We start from the raw sequence: 14,745 nt of genomic DNA, 5'->3' as shown, positions 1-14,745 counted from the left end.
CAAAAAAAAAAAAGTGGAGGCGCAGTGGCCTCATGGTTAGTGTGCTCGACTCCAGATCGAGTGGTCCAGGTTCGTGCCCAGCCAGGACATTGGGTTGTGTTCTTAGGCAAGACACTTTACTCTCACAGTGCCTCTCTTCACCCAGGTGTATAAATGGGTATCGGCAATTTAATGCTGGGGGTAACCCTGTGATGGACTGGCATCCCATCCAGGGGGGAGTAGAAATACTCCTAGTCGCTTCATGCTACAGAAACCGGAGTTAAGCACTGGCCTAATGGGCCACTAGGCTCATAAACAGACTTTACCATCGTCCAAAAACCCAGTTGGCTGCACTGACCGACTATAATGTCCCAGGTATGGATGACATACACGATATAATTGTCTAGATATAAATTCTAAATGTTGGTGTGATTCAAATTTAAAAAAAAATCAATTCTATTAGGGAAAAGCTTGTGAGGAATGATCTATCCAAGATAAACATTTAACAATTATTATGTAGTTCTTTGCCATAGTTATTAGCTTATTAGCTTAAATGTACCTGGCTCCAATCTCTTCCTTTTATTGGTATTCTCAACATCTCTTCTACCATCTAAAAAAATAAAATGTGCTTAACTGTGATATAACTGCACAACAGACAATATTGTAATAATTAGACTCCTTTATGCCTGTTACATAATTGTGCTATTTACATTTCTGAAAATGTAAATGAAGCCATGTTGCCATGTTACACTATAGAGTAGACAAAATTAATTTGCTTTTAATTTGTAGTGGATGTATTATGCATGTACCATATATAGCTATTATATGTGAATTTTTAAATCCTTTTAACTGAAGTGCTTTAAAATGAAAAAACTTGCAAATAAAATCATAAAATCAGTACAAAAACAGAATAAGAAAGATGGTAAATTCCATTATTGTAACTAGACAGAAAACAATCATCTTTCTCAAAATTAGTATAACTGTCTTAATTCATGTTATGTTGTTCTCTTGTTATGTCATTTGCTTTAAAGCTGGAAACATTAACCACCTCTCTTTACTTTGAGCTAGTACCTGCAGTACATTTTGATGGTTTTGGTTTTGTTCTGATGCGAAACCCTTTCCAAGTAAAATTTCTCTGTGAGCCATCAATTAGATGTACAGTGACGATAAGCTGCCATACATTTCTTAAATCCATTTCAACCCTGGCAAGCTCGTAGACAAGGTCTCCATTTGAATTCTTGTAAGCAGAGTCCAGGTCAAAAGAAAAATTTACAGAGTGTATTCCATACTCCTTGTAAATAACTTTAAGCTCCACAGGCCCTGTTGAAATTTAACCAATTTGTGGTAGTCAGTTAAACATACAAGGGTTTTATATATATTTATCTTTTTTCTGTTCTCTAGGCCATGATAGGCAATTATGTATCCCATGTGGGAGAGTAAATTATTAATCCAAATGTTCAGTAATACAGTTTCAAAATATCAACTCTTAATGCACCATTCGTGTCATATCTGCCTTCTGGTTTAGTGATATTGGCATTTAGAAAGTCTATGTAATTGATTTTTGATGTAAGAATTTATATATCACTTAAAAAGCCAGAGAAAAAATATACAGGTGTATAAAAGCCTTCATAATTGTTTTTACTTAGAATAAAGTCCCAAGTGACTTGATTTACTGATAAATTTGCCTTTAGCGATATTCCCGGTGCACAAGCAACTGATAGGGCTTTTTCCAATTGCATCCCATTGCTGATTTATGGAAGAAAGCTTCCATATATTTACCTCGAGTGTCAAACAAACCTATGCTATATTCATGAATGGAATTTGCTATTCTTGCAGTTACCAACCTACTGTATCATTGACTCTTGCTGCTGCCTCAGGAGTGCGCTGAACTATTACTGTGATACTCTTTATTTGACCAGTTGACAAGGCAACACCATTTACCCATCCTTTTTCTATACGCTGTTCTGATGTATGTGCCACCTTTTTCTGAACTTTGTCATAGATATCTTTCAGGTCAGACAACTTAACTTGAATATCAGGTATTTCTTGTTGGCTGATTGCGACGTAATCACGCAGTAGTGGCTCGTAGACATCACTGGGTGCATTTTCTAGATAGGATAGGACATGTAACCATTGACGTGAATTCAGTGATGAATAACTTGAGAATCACGTGGAGGCATTTTGATATATTTCCTTAATACACGTTGGCTTTCTTTACCTTTGTACCGATCAATTATGATTAAATCAATATCACACATGTATCTTTATTACCATCGTTTGCTGTATAAAATTTGCAATTTTGAACATGTCGGGCATGTTCTTTTAAAAGAGCACTGTAATTCAAAAAGTAAACCTCAAGTATTTTAGAAAGAGAAATAACTAAAACTCAAGTTCTGCAGGACAGCGTGTGATGTAAGTGAGAGAAGTCTGAAGACGGAAGTATCCATATCTAGCACTTTTCGTGCGCTTTGAGTGAAAGAGATTTTTCGGTTGGCCATGCAACTCACTTCTAGACGACGTGTTTCAAAAGCAGTTCTCGGAATTACTTCTTTATCAGTGTTGCTAATATTTTGATGACTGTATAACCTGTGGAATAACCTGTGAGGTCTTTGCTCTGCTATGGTTGAAAAACGCTCCCCACCATTTCAAAATACTCGGTTGTTGACGATCGTTTACATAGTGTAAGGGAAAGGCTTAATTTTATTATGTTAAGTAAGCAATGGACTGAGCGATAAATTTTATATCTGAGTCAAATGCTTACCTTGGTCGCCGTTGAGAACTGCTTCTAAGAAACAACCTTCTAAATCAGAACTCATTGTATCTCGCGACCAGGATATTTGAATGTAAAATTCCTGTCGAAGCCTGAGAAAAAAACTTCTTTGAACGACGTATGGTTCGGCTGAGTTTCGAAAATGCCAATGTTTCTCGGTGATCAGGTTTAACTTAAGTGAAGCTAAGAAAATCGTCAAGGTACCCTTGTTGAAAGCGAAATTTTGTCAGCGGGCAGAGGTCTCTGACTTGCATCTTTTTGGTTTATTTTCTGGGAAAGTACCTTTGTTTACTTCCGCTTTAGTTTTGTTGAAATGAAAGCGAAATCTTAACTTCGCACGTAATGAAATCGGAGAACAAAGCGAGAGAGACACATGGGGTAGAGAAAGAGGAGCGCGGATGGATAATTTTTTTCGGAAATGGGTCTTGAGGAGTTCATTTTGGGCTAAAATTGTCCAGGTGCCGCAGTAAATAGCATCCAAACTGCTGTGGATTCTATGGTGCTTCGTGTGCCCAGACGGATTGTTTGAACCCATGGTGAAGCTTGTTAAGGGCACGTGTTCTCCCGATAGTGTTTACGTATTTCACGTGTCAATTACACCGCGTGACGCCGAGTTGTCTCTAAAGTGTCACAAAGTGTTTCTATTTTTGTCAAGTGTCAACTTCCCTTTCTCGGACACTGATTTTACTCAATGCTTTTAAGTGTTTGGTCACATTATACACACCAGTGTCATTTTCTGTGACAGCGACTGCCTTTATGCTGTTATTTTTCTGTTAGTGAAGTTTCATTATCTTGATTCTCGTTTATAATACGTTAACACAAAATTTCTAGCTAAACAACTGAGAGTGTAGCCTTATTTAGCCAGAAAAGCGATTCACCTATTATTTCTAAGTTTAAATTCATCCAGACTGTCTGTCTCAAGGGATTTCAATGGGGTTATCCTTTCGGCTTAAAACTTGGCCGCCAGGCGTAAACATTGACGGATTTGAACTGTTAGTAAATAAGGTTTGCCATAATTTTTCTTATCTACGATAGGTGTGAGCTGTCCTGAAAGGCGTAACTTAAAATTTATATCGAGCAGAAGAGGAGAGGCTAAAATCAACCCAATAACAGCTAGTTCCACAGGCGGCCCAAGCTCTCATTGAGAACCACACAAGGAACACAATTTGCATATCGATTTGTAAGGATTTGTATGGGATTTTCTACAAGATAGCCATAGAGATAGTTAAAAGTGAAAATATTAAATAAAAATGGCTTACTTTATTCCATACGTGTGTTGCTTGCTCCTGGTGTCGTTATTTTACCGATTTCAATGGATTTAAGCGGTTTTTTTTAATCCTGGTTTTCTCTTCTTAAAAAGTCTTCTCTTTAAGAAGAGAATACCAGGATTAAAAAAAACCGCTTAAATCAAGTGAAATCGGTAAAATAACGACATCAGGAGCAAGCAATACACGTATGGAATAAAGTAAGCCATTTTTATTTAATATTTTCACTTTTAACTATCTCTATGGCTGTCTTGTAGAAAATCCCATACAAATCCTTATAAATCGATATGCAAATTGTGTTCCTTGTGTGGTTCTCAAAGAGAGCTTGGCCTGCCTGTGCTAGTTCTGGAATTATCCATGTTGCTTTTGTTATTGAAGTAGTATGGTTTGTATGTCCAAAATAATTCTTGTACTTACGTAATTACTTTGTTTATGGTTTTTTTTAACATTTTGGACTTGACCTAACAATCAAACGCCCGGTCGAAAATGTGTTTATTAACTTTCAATATCATTGAACTTCACTCTTATTCTGTCAACTGTAACCCTCTTGTTAGTATTCCGCGTAAAGGGATATATGTTTTTTTTCAAATGGCTAAATAAGCTTTCTTTATACACCTTGCACATCTCGTTCAAGAAAGTTGTTGCGACTGTAAATATTGGGACGAGTTGTATTCAATAAAACAAGAAGAAAAACAGTGCCAAAAAAACGTGCCGAAACCTGGAAAGGTAGGCTGTCAACCTTTTCGAAACGATGAAGGACCTTTCACTTTCATTGGCGGAGGATGCTAGTAACGGTTTCTTTCTTTACCTGTTTTTCCTCCAGCTACGGCTGTGTTTCAAAATATTTGTGTTTTTAGTGGTGTCAGTTTGTGAAGCAGGGTCTCCACTTATTCCGAAACTATGACAGTTTTTGCAATACCCTCCCCTGAACGTGACAAGGCGTCGAACTTGAAGTTGCCTTAGTTATAACTTTGACATTCATTCACTGGCAACTGCTGATTAATTTCTATAAATTAATCTATCATGTTAGGGCTTCAAGGATTCACCTATTATTTCTCCCCAATCTGGTTTATTCTTTAACTTGCACACCACGAAATACCTTTGCTGCAAGATCTCACGTAATGTGCTTTTTGACTTTGCACATTTTTGCTGATAGGAAGTTCGGAAATCACAGAGAAATTCGAGAGACGGATATAGGGTTCAATGAAAGGTTCAATAAAAGGTTCAATGGGCTGTAAAGGTCCCGTGTTGTGTGTTGGCATAAGGCCAAAGTCGCATATGGATTTTAGTACGTGACATCTAGAAGTATATTATCTATATTTCAACTGACGTTGATCAAAGACAATTGTTGGTCGATACCATTAACTCTTTTCGGAGAAGTTGCTTTCAATTGTTTTAAATAAACTTTAAAAAATTATGGTTTTCAGGAAACTTGAGTTTTGAGACTTATCAATAATGTGTGCGAGCTAAAACTATAACCCTCGGCGTACGACTCGTTTGTCTTGTGATCTTTTAAATTACGATTTCCGGACTCTTAATTACGATATTTATATTCGTAAGCATTTGAAGCATTTGTTTTTGTGTTTTTGATAATACCAAGAGTATTCATGTAGACTTATTGGCTTGAAAGTCAATAGGAAAAGACTATTGGGAGATAAATTCTTATTTAGCGACTCAATTTCTGTAGATCGCCGTAGTTTTCGTGACGATTGTGAGGATCTGGGCGATCCTATGGAGGCTCGGACTAATGCACAAACTCAGTTCTATCCGTATGATCGTTGTGTTCCCGATCGTCCCGGGGTCCATAGTGATATTGAGCCTCGTTTGAGCCTGTATTTTGAAAGACTGGGACAATCTCGATGATAAGCAAACCAGACTTGAATCTAAGAAATAACTACAAAGTTACATACGCAAATTTGAAGTCAACTTTATTTGAAGAGGGTGTACAAATAACAGCTTACGAAGATTGTTAAGCGCGAAGATTTTAGAATGAGATAGGTACCAGTGAGTCAAAGCCATAGGCTTCTGAGCAACATCTCGGCACTTGCATCTCCACTCTCAAACGTAAACATTGTTAAAAAACTACCCCCTTTTGTGAAGGCTTCTAGCGCTTGTTCCTACTCGCCCATCCAAACAAAGCGCAAACTTTTAAAACCAATCTTCCTCAAGAATATTTCGAAATGCTGGTGAGGTAGGTCTTCGTTGATTGCGAATGATATTATGTGATACTCAGACGATCGATGGTTATCTATGGTTTAAAGGAAATATTAGTTGAATGGTGATAATCGTGAAGGTAAAAATAAATGAAATTTGACACATCAGAGCGGTTTGGCGTCTTTGGATTAGGAGACGAGAATAGAACAGACACAAATAAACAGTGTTGATGATAATCGGTTTAAGTGCATAGACAAAGTTTATTTTTTTGGTCGTGTGGCTTTTTTTCGTTCGAGGCATCGCTTGATATGAAGATATCGATCCATATTTTCCTAGTCGTGGTTCCATCTTTTCGTTAAGACAAACCGGCTTTTAAGCAAAAATGGCAATTGCTTTGCTTGCGATCTTTATGCGTATCTTAAAAAGAAGGCCGCTAAAATTTCAGTGACATCTTCGAGAGAAATCAAATGTGATAACGTACATTACTTAGCCAAGAGCTATCGTGACAACATTCACTGTTTCCGGCCGAGGAGTCGCGTGACCTTAAACTTCCTCTCTGTGATTGCACAATCGCGGGTCAACGCTTTCTAAACAAGAATCATGTGAATGTTAAATTTCGCAATACACATTTCCTGAAATTGATGAAACTGTCGTTCAGAATACCACTTTTTCACTTTAGAGTTCCTGTTAAATAATCTGGAGATTCATGAGACGAGCGAAAAGAAGAAAGAGCCGGATTTTCCTTTCGACCAAGACGATAGTATAATTTCAGTTCCGTCTATACAAGAATAATGCTAGAGTACCCTTCCAAATGGTCTCCCTAACAATATTTTCGAACGCTTAGTAGTTATACCTCATAGGTTCTCCGACGGGTCATTATGAACATAGGATAATTAAGGTCCTAGACTGTAGCTCCTTGGTTCTTACCATTTTTTTCCTTTGTGCGTGCAAGACTCCTTTAATGTACGTGGCAGTGAACACAGTTTTCGTTACACCGAATGCAAATATGAATATTCTATTTAAAAAGTCGGTTTGAATTACTTTGCTGAGTATCAGAAACAAATGTATTGTCCTGCATCGTAACTTGTCGTCACGTAGCTCTCGTAACTTAAAAAAGTGCGTGTGAACGTATGCACACGTCTAGTATTGTAGTGTAAAATCGCCTGTCGTCGGCGGGTTTTCTTTTTCTTCCGCAACAAAGTTTGCGTAAGAGGCCAATTGAAAAGTTAATACCCGCCCCCCCTCGAATCGGAAGTAAAGCGTGTTTACTATTGGTTCGGCGTGACTTCCTCTGTCTAGATGCCTTACTTAAAAGTTTCTACAGGAAGTTCAGTTGAATTTGCTCTTAAATCGTATCATTGCTGTATTGCAAGAACAACAGGAGCATCCAGTTTTGCCAAATGGATCGGAAGATCGATGCAACCTTGGAAGATAGACTCAGCGATATTGACGAATTTATCCAGTCCGAACTTGGATTCCCTCCAGTGAGTCATATTTCAGAGTCAGTTACAGTCGAAGAACTTTACAGCATAAGCTCCTTGTTTCGTGAAGCGGGGGACGAGTTATTAGGTGAGCCGAAACTTTACTTGGGTGTCACAGTTGTAGGCGCGGGTATCGAAGGCATTGTTAGTCACCAGCAGGCGGTTTAAGGAATGATCGATTTACACGTTTAAGCCCGCCGCCTTTAGTTTCTCTTTTTACCTGATTTTAGCGGATTTTACCTTCGTTATCTGATTTTTGCTATAGCGATTCTTTTTATGAGAAGTCAGAAGCTAAAATTCGGATCTCAAACAACACTCTGTGCTAATTAGACTCTGTCTTAAATATACATGATACTTATCAATATTTCAGTCAAAACAGCGCCATTTCCAACTTGAGCAGTCCACCCACACAGTAGAACGTGTGGTTACGAAAACTAGGCTTAAATGATTGGAGATCAGCGAAAGAAAATAAAAAATTTGACTAAGGGCTCAATTTAACCGACTAACTTGTATTTTTACTATTCGGCTAAATTCGCAGTCGACGAACATGGTGATGTGGCATTTATATAGTGCAATCTCCACACGAATATGCTCTTACAACAACTGTAGCTAGGCTGCGATGAGCAGTTAACAGTTTTTGTTTGACAGGAGATTTTGACATGTACCCCAACTTTTCGGAAATGAGGCCTGACCGCGACAGTGGAAGCTACGTCCTACTCTTTGCGAGAAGTGCGTAAGTTCTTTCACGTACCCTGCTAACCAATAACCAGATAAGATGTAGGAGAAGAGGCCTATGGTTTATCGTCCTTATCCGAGAAGAATAAAAACATAAGTTTAAGGAATTTCTGTAACGAAAGAAATTACAAAACGTGTTGAAGAAAACAGCTTTATAACGTGTTTCAGCTTTGGTGTGAATGGGTTATTAGTTTAAAAACAAGTTAATAAATATCATTGGTCGAAAATATCTCAACTGAAATCTTTTAGAGCAAGAGACAAACAGTGTCCCAAAGAAGGCTTATGAAGTTGAAGTGGAAGTTCAGATCGTGGGTCTCAAAGACGTCTACGACAAAAAGACGAAGAAAACTAAAGAAGGATTTGAATATCGCCTGGACGACTCAGAAGTAACTGTGATTGTCCAAGCATCTGATGAGATCTCCAGTATTCGAGCTTACACTCAAAGGTGTCACGAGGCTGCGAGGAGGACTCACGACACAATTGGTATTCTATGCATCTTTTCATAGATTCTTTAAGTGCCTTTGTAACTTCTTAAGGCATCATTTGACAAGCTGTGCTTCACTTAGAAACGCGGCATTTTGAGATATCAGTATTTGTGTCTTTTTTAGGTCCAGTGGAACTAGATGTAAAGGTTGTTCAGAGTGAGGCCAGATTCCGAGTCGTTGTAGTAGACCTGGGGTCGGTGTACAAGACACAAGGAGGTGATCCAGTCTACTGGCTAGAGAAGGCCGAAGTCATTGAAAGAAACAAATGGGAAATGATAATAGAAATGGAGTTTGGTTCAGACTTGAAAGAAGCAGTTAAGTCAGAGCCATTCAGAGTTACAACCAAAGCAAGTTACAAGATGAGGAAGAAAGGAGGTTGGTATTTTTATATCATCAATGAATGCAGGGAAGATGAACAGCCAACTGACTCTTGTCTGTGAAATAGGATTGTTGATGTGCACGCAAAATGCGGACCAAATATCAAGAAATCTCAGGATGTTACCATAATGATTTCAAGGTCTCTGCTTCAAATCCTAGTAGTTATCTTGTTGTCTACACAAGAGCGCTGCAAACACATGTATGACTAATTATCCTTGTCTGACTTCGTTTGGTGTGGTTTACTTTCACAACAGCTTGCAAACCCTCTGTGTTTTCAGAGTTCAATATTAGCGCTCCGTATCGATTGATGATACAAATGTGAGGTCAAAAATAGCAACTTTGTTGATCACGGACTCGTTCTGGTCATCAGCTCAACATTTTCTGTTGAAAATGGAGTACTGATACTTGCTTAAAGGAACTGGAGGAGATAAATTAAATTTGTGTAGGATATCGGTCATATCCTACTATTTTTTTATAATTAATGTCAACCAACGATTTCTCTTGAAGATTTGCCTAGCTGTGGAAATGTTCAAAGGTTATTTCGAAAATTCAGCCGGCCCAGCGATAGCAGTGATGTTCCTGAAAGGTCCTTTAATGGAATAAAACAAGGTTGGCTAAATGTTGTGTTTGTTTGAATTCTGAGTATGTGTAGATAGTCACCTTCCATTATCAGAATGTAAGTCTCCGTGGAAAATCTCTCAAACTGTGCAAATAGAAGATGGAACCATAATTCATTATTGCAATGTAAGAGTGGTTTTATAAGGCTGCTCCTAATAGTGTGGTATTGACATTTGCAAACTCTCCCTTTTTTTTCTCAATGGTGATCAGAAGCACAGCCTGGGATAATTTGTAACATTAGCAATGGCCTTTCTTATTTCTCTGTTAACTTAAGCGGCATAAAAATTATAACCTATCAATAGCTTTTGTGAACAAGTAAAAAGCTAAGGTTTTGCATGACCCCAATGTTCTTGGAAATATTTGAGGTTATCAGATGTATATCTGTTGTTATCCAAGTTTAATTTTCATCAATCACTGCTCCTAAAAAGTTATATTGCTCTACCCGTTCAGTAAATTTCCTTCTTTTTTCGTTTTCCCTTTTTATTTGTTTATTTTTGATAACCCTTTAGCCTTGAACCATGAAGACGAGCTACTTAAGTGGTTGTTAGTGTTAATTAACTGTTTTAGGTTAATTTTTTTTATTAAATATGTTGGTGTCATCTATAAAGTCTGAATTATCGTTTCATGGCTGAAACGATCATTCAACCCTTTAGCCTTGAACCATGAAGACGAGCTACTTAAGTGGTTGTTAGTGTTAATCAACTGTTTAAGATTAATTTTTTTTATTAGATATGTTGGTGTCATCTAGAACTGAGCCTGAATTATCGTTTCATGGCTGAAGTAATGTCATTTACATGAATTGAGAGCAAAAGGAGAGATAATGAGTAACTATGAGGAGCTCCACAATTCATTCCAAGAAATTTTGTCCCCTTGTGGTGACCTTATTGTTTTCAGTTACTTTTCTTGATTTTTATTGTACAATATTTTTCTTAAACCTCCTTTCTTCTTCCTTTTTTCTTTCAATTCTGTAATTCGGTTCGTTTTGAAGTCTCCACCATGGTTATCTTCTTGTTTCAAATTCCAAACGTCAAGTAAAATATCAAGAAAACTGGAGGTAAAGAATAAAAATAGGAAAAGGACGAAAACACAAACGCTGTGAGCATGAGCAAAACATTGAACAGAAATAAACAAAAAACACTTGGGCACATCCTTTCCTAAGTCAGTAGCTAGCAAGCTTTCCAACTTCGTTGGAGAACCGCAGAAATGGCTTCAACATTTTCGAACCTTTCCTTCCCCTGAAATATTCCATTTGTAACAGAATACAGAAGAAAGATGGCTTTGCTGTTGATAACTTAGTTAATTTGCTTCTAAGCACTCTGCGAAAAGAGAAGAAGAGAAATGTTTATCCGTTTTCTCTTAGGACATGTGACGGTTTCGGTTCGATTCCCAACTTCAGAAAACCGATAGGGTCAGTTTCACAATTTAGCGTCCCAAATATATTGCCAAATAGATGCTGGAAAATATGTTCAGTACGTTGATAACGTGTTTTTCACTTTGGGATAAACTTAAGAATATAACTGTCTTAATTGAAGTGAGGTTGATTTGCGAGCATTCTTTGTGTCAGCAGCTGCTGTTTGAATTTCGTGATTAATCTAATTTTGTTTTGTGAGACCCTGTGTGAAAATGTAGGCGTTACGCATTACCTTTTTATGGCTAATACACTGCATGGTGCTTTAGCCACTACGTTTTCATGTATGTAAGAAGGAGGGAGTGAGTCTCCGCCAACAACTTGAACTGGTCCGCATGTGCCTACTCATTTTATATTTGAACAATGTGGAATGAGTTGGGTGAAGAAAAAATGGAAAGTGAGGAATGGGTAATGACGAATGGGATGTAAGAAATTGAAATAAATTTGATCGATTGATTATACGGTGGAATGATTTCCTTCAGCAACGATAATCGATATTCACGGGTTTTTTTTGGAACTCTCTGGGTCTTATTAAAAATAAAATTGATGATGGGAGAAGTTGCCCTTCCACTGTTTCATTATTTCACTGAATGAATCAAGGCAACCAACGAAAAGAATCACGCAAAGATTGGCAATCGAGTTTTTAAGTAATTTCAGTTCGGGCTTTCGGTCAAAGTCTTAATTCGAAACTGAAATATCGTGAGTATCAGAAGAGATAGAGTAGGACAAAAGCATATTCGGGGAACCCATGGCCTTAGGCGCCTCCAATCTTATGCAAATTCGTCATTGCTTAGCTTGATTTTTAGCTTTGCTTTTATTCAGAAGTTTAATTTGTAATGAGCTTCCAGTGAGCATAAGGTGTTCCTCTGCGTCAGTGGTACCCATTGGTCCCCTGGATTAACAACTGATCCGATTTATTTACGCTAAGTTTTTCGAAGGAGTACCCTATTGACTTCAATGTGTCTTCTTGGCTTGTTTTGAAAATACTTTCAAAGTATTAGATCAGTAAATAGGCATTTTAACTTACAGTCATTGTATCCTTTCACAGAATTTTCAAATCAAGTGGCATGTTCTTTGAGTGGACAATTAAACGCCTTCTCTTTTACAAATGAGGAAGACAATACATCGGAACACTTTTCTGTTGACAGTTTTGAGACCGACTCCGAACCTGGTTCAGAATCCTTGCCTGTCAGGAAAATTTTGTTTCATGATCACACCGTCTTAGATAGAAACGTGGTAAGTGTTTTGTAACGTTGTGTCTGGTACGTCTTGGCTTGCGTTTACATTTTTTGACAAAACATGGTATGATCAGCTCGGCATTAAAACAGAGCCGTGCTGCCTTCATTCTATCTCTCCACCCGACATCAAGCCATTGTTAAATACTACCTTGTGCTCCGAACCCAACCACTCATCTCAGGGTAGACATATTACTATCAGCAACTGACCCAATCAATTGCATTGTGTTTTTTAAGCAATACCATCGGTGTTTGTTTGCCAAGGAAAGGATATTAATTAATGTCCTCTTCTTAGGTTTCAAAGTATTACAATAGCAAAACATCAATTCACCATATTGTGGAGCAACCCGAGCATCCGGGTCTTCTAAAGTTGGTTGGGAAGAGATGTATGGCTAGTAGCACTCGCCGTAAAGCAAATGGACACAAGAGCGCCGAAGAGGATTTCTGGTGGGCCTGTGGGCACTGTTTCTTCGAACGTCGCAAGAAATCAACCATAAAAGCGCATGTAACTCAGAGGGTTTGTCAAAAGTCGATTGAAAATAAATTGTCCAAAAGAAAATTAACAAGCCGCCAAAATAGCGAAAGTGACTTGGTGGAACCTCATTTTCTTGGTTATACATGGACGGACTCTCTTTCTGTTTGAGTTATGTAGTACTATTTAAGCATATTAATGGTTTGACACTTTTTGAAAATAAAGTAAAAAAGGAATGTATTTTGTGTATTAAAAATAACGTAAACTATGCCAACGCGTTGTTACATAGATGTATATTAATTGTTCTCTAATTATATAATTCTTTGTGGTGTATATATCGTTTCATATTGGTGTATATAAAATTTAAAATATTAGCGTTCTAAGTTATGAGGTTCTTTTCCAAATTGATCTATTTTATGAATTTTGTAAAAATGATATTTTATGATTTTGAGCATGACATTTTGTTATCAACTTTTGTCCTAATCCGCCTGGAATGCGGATTTAAAATTGAATATTATTTGAAAGAGGAGGTTAATAATCCATTGCATAGTCGCTTGCTCAAGCCTCTAACCAGAAGGCAGGTTAGAATCTGTTGCTAGAAACCTTGCCTCTTTCCATACTTGAAATTGTCTTTTTCAAGCTAACTGATTGGTCGTTTCTATTATTCTAAGTACACTCCAAACTTAGTTATTGTATTAATACTAGGTAATAAATCACACAGCTGTGGAATATTCCTTGCCTATCTAAACTGTAACGCGGTGTAAGTTAAGCTATCAGTAATGAAACGTTACATAACATAAAAGACGATCTAAACAACGTTTTGTAACTGGATCTCGTGGTTGGTCCACGAGTTACACAAACTACAAATAAATATTCCACTCTTTACAAAAATACAGCTTTTTTTTTCTCTAACTCGTAGGAGTTCATATAAAGGGGCAGTAGGGTATACCTCATTAAACTATCCATCAGTATTGAAATTTAGATCACCAGTCTAGCTCGTTTTCAGTCACATCTTGTCCTAAAGTTGGTCCGATAATTGAAGGAAATTATGACATTTTAATTCATTTAAAATTCTCCTATTATTCGATGAGTCTCCTGCCTTTCTTCCAGAATTTTGTAACCTTCGGTAAAATCTGGTGGAGGATATTATATGTCCCCCCTTAATTAAAAAGGTTTACTTACTTTTCCCTGTCGAGGTAATACTAAAAAAAATTTTCAGTTCAAGGATAGCGCCCGTAGGAATATAATGGCGATATTATTTTCCAGGCGGATCATTGTGTGAGAAACATAGATCTCTAAAAGGGCTACTAAAAACCAACGAGAAAATTGATGGTAACTACGCATTTGTTCAAGATGTCTAAGCTCGAAATTTGGAAAAAAAATGACTAAAGTGACAATTTTTCTCTAAGTACCTTGAATATCAAGCTGATATATAAAAACATTTATGATACATGACATATACTTATCAATGCAACAGGTTGAGCCTAAGAGCCCCCAATTTAACAAATGGTAAACACCACAGCGTACACTATTGAATTATGGTGCACACGGGATGTTGCTAAGCACGTAAGAGTCGCGCGAGGCGATAGCCGAAAGCGACTCTAGCCTCTTGAGTGCTTCGCAAACCTCCCAAGTACATCCAGGACTCAATTTAACAAATGGTAAACACCACAGCGTACACTATTGAGTTATAGATGCACGCGGGAGGTTGCTAAGCACGACAGAAGGGTAAGAGTCGCTCGAGGCGATAGCCGAGAGCGACTCT

At 37.6% G+C, this 14,745-nt stretch overlaps 2 protein-coding genes across 3 annotated transcripts in view; one reads left to right on the top strand and one right to left on the bottom strand.

Moving 5' to 3' along the window:
• Positions 1-3,273, bottom strand: part of LOC111332742 (uncharacterized) — a 13,708-nt gene extending 10,435 nt beyond the window's left edge. The window contains exons 1-4 of the mRNA XM_022938163.2: positions 2,741-3,273; positions 1,824-2,087; positions 1,051-1,299; positions 539-589 (exon numbers count right to left, since the gene is read on the bottom strand). Coding sequence (XP_022793898.2) covers positions 539-589; positions 1,051-1,299; positions 1,824-2,087; positions 2,741-2,795 — 619 coding nt within the window. The 5' untranslated portion in view covers positions 2,796-3,273. The remainder of the gene's footprint in view (positions 1-538; positions 590-1,050; positions 1,300-1,823; positions 2,088-2,740) is intronic.
• LOC111332741 (uncharacterized) overlaps positions 1-13,888 on the top strand; it is an 18,045-nt gene extending 4,157 nt beyond the window's left edge. The window contains exons 1-6 of one of the 2 annotated variants that reach the window (XM_022938162.2): positions 4,340-7,737; positions 8,634-8,867; positions 8,993-9,244; positions 9,755-9,856; positions 12,322-12,509; positions 12,804-13,888. In XM_022938162.2, the coding sequence (XP_022793897.2) occupies positions 7,569-7,737; positions 8,634-8,867; positions 8,993-9,244; positions 9,755-9,856; positions 12,322-12,509; positions 12,804-13,151 (1,293 nt within the window). In that variant the 5' untranslated portion in view covers positions 4,340-7,568 and the 3' untranslated portion in view covers positions 13,152-13,888. Of the gene's footprint in view, positions 1-4,339; positions 7,738-8,633; positions 8,868-8,992; positions 9,245-9,754; positions 9,857-12,321; positions 12,510-12,803 lie in introns of those variants that run through there. The other variant, XM_088758125.1, reaches the window with a different exon arrangement.
• The last annotated feature ends 857 nt before the right edge of the window (positions 13,889-14,745 follow it).

The sequence above is a fragment of the Stylophora pistillata genome, chromosome 4, assembly GCF_964205215.1.
Source record: "Stylophora pistillata chromosome 4, jaStyPist1.2, whole genome shotgun sequence".
Classification (NCBI taxonomy): domain Eukaryota; kingdom Metazoa; phylum Cnidaria; class Anthozoa; order Scleractinia; family Pocilloporidae; genus Stylophora; species Stylophora pistillata.
Note: the sequence above shows the minus strand (reverse complement) of the source record. Positions and strands in the feature narration are given on the sequence as shown.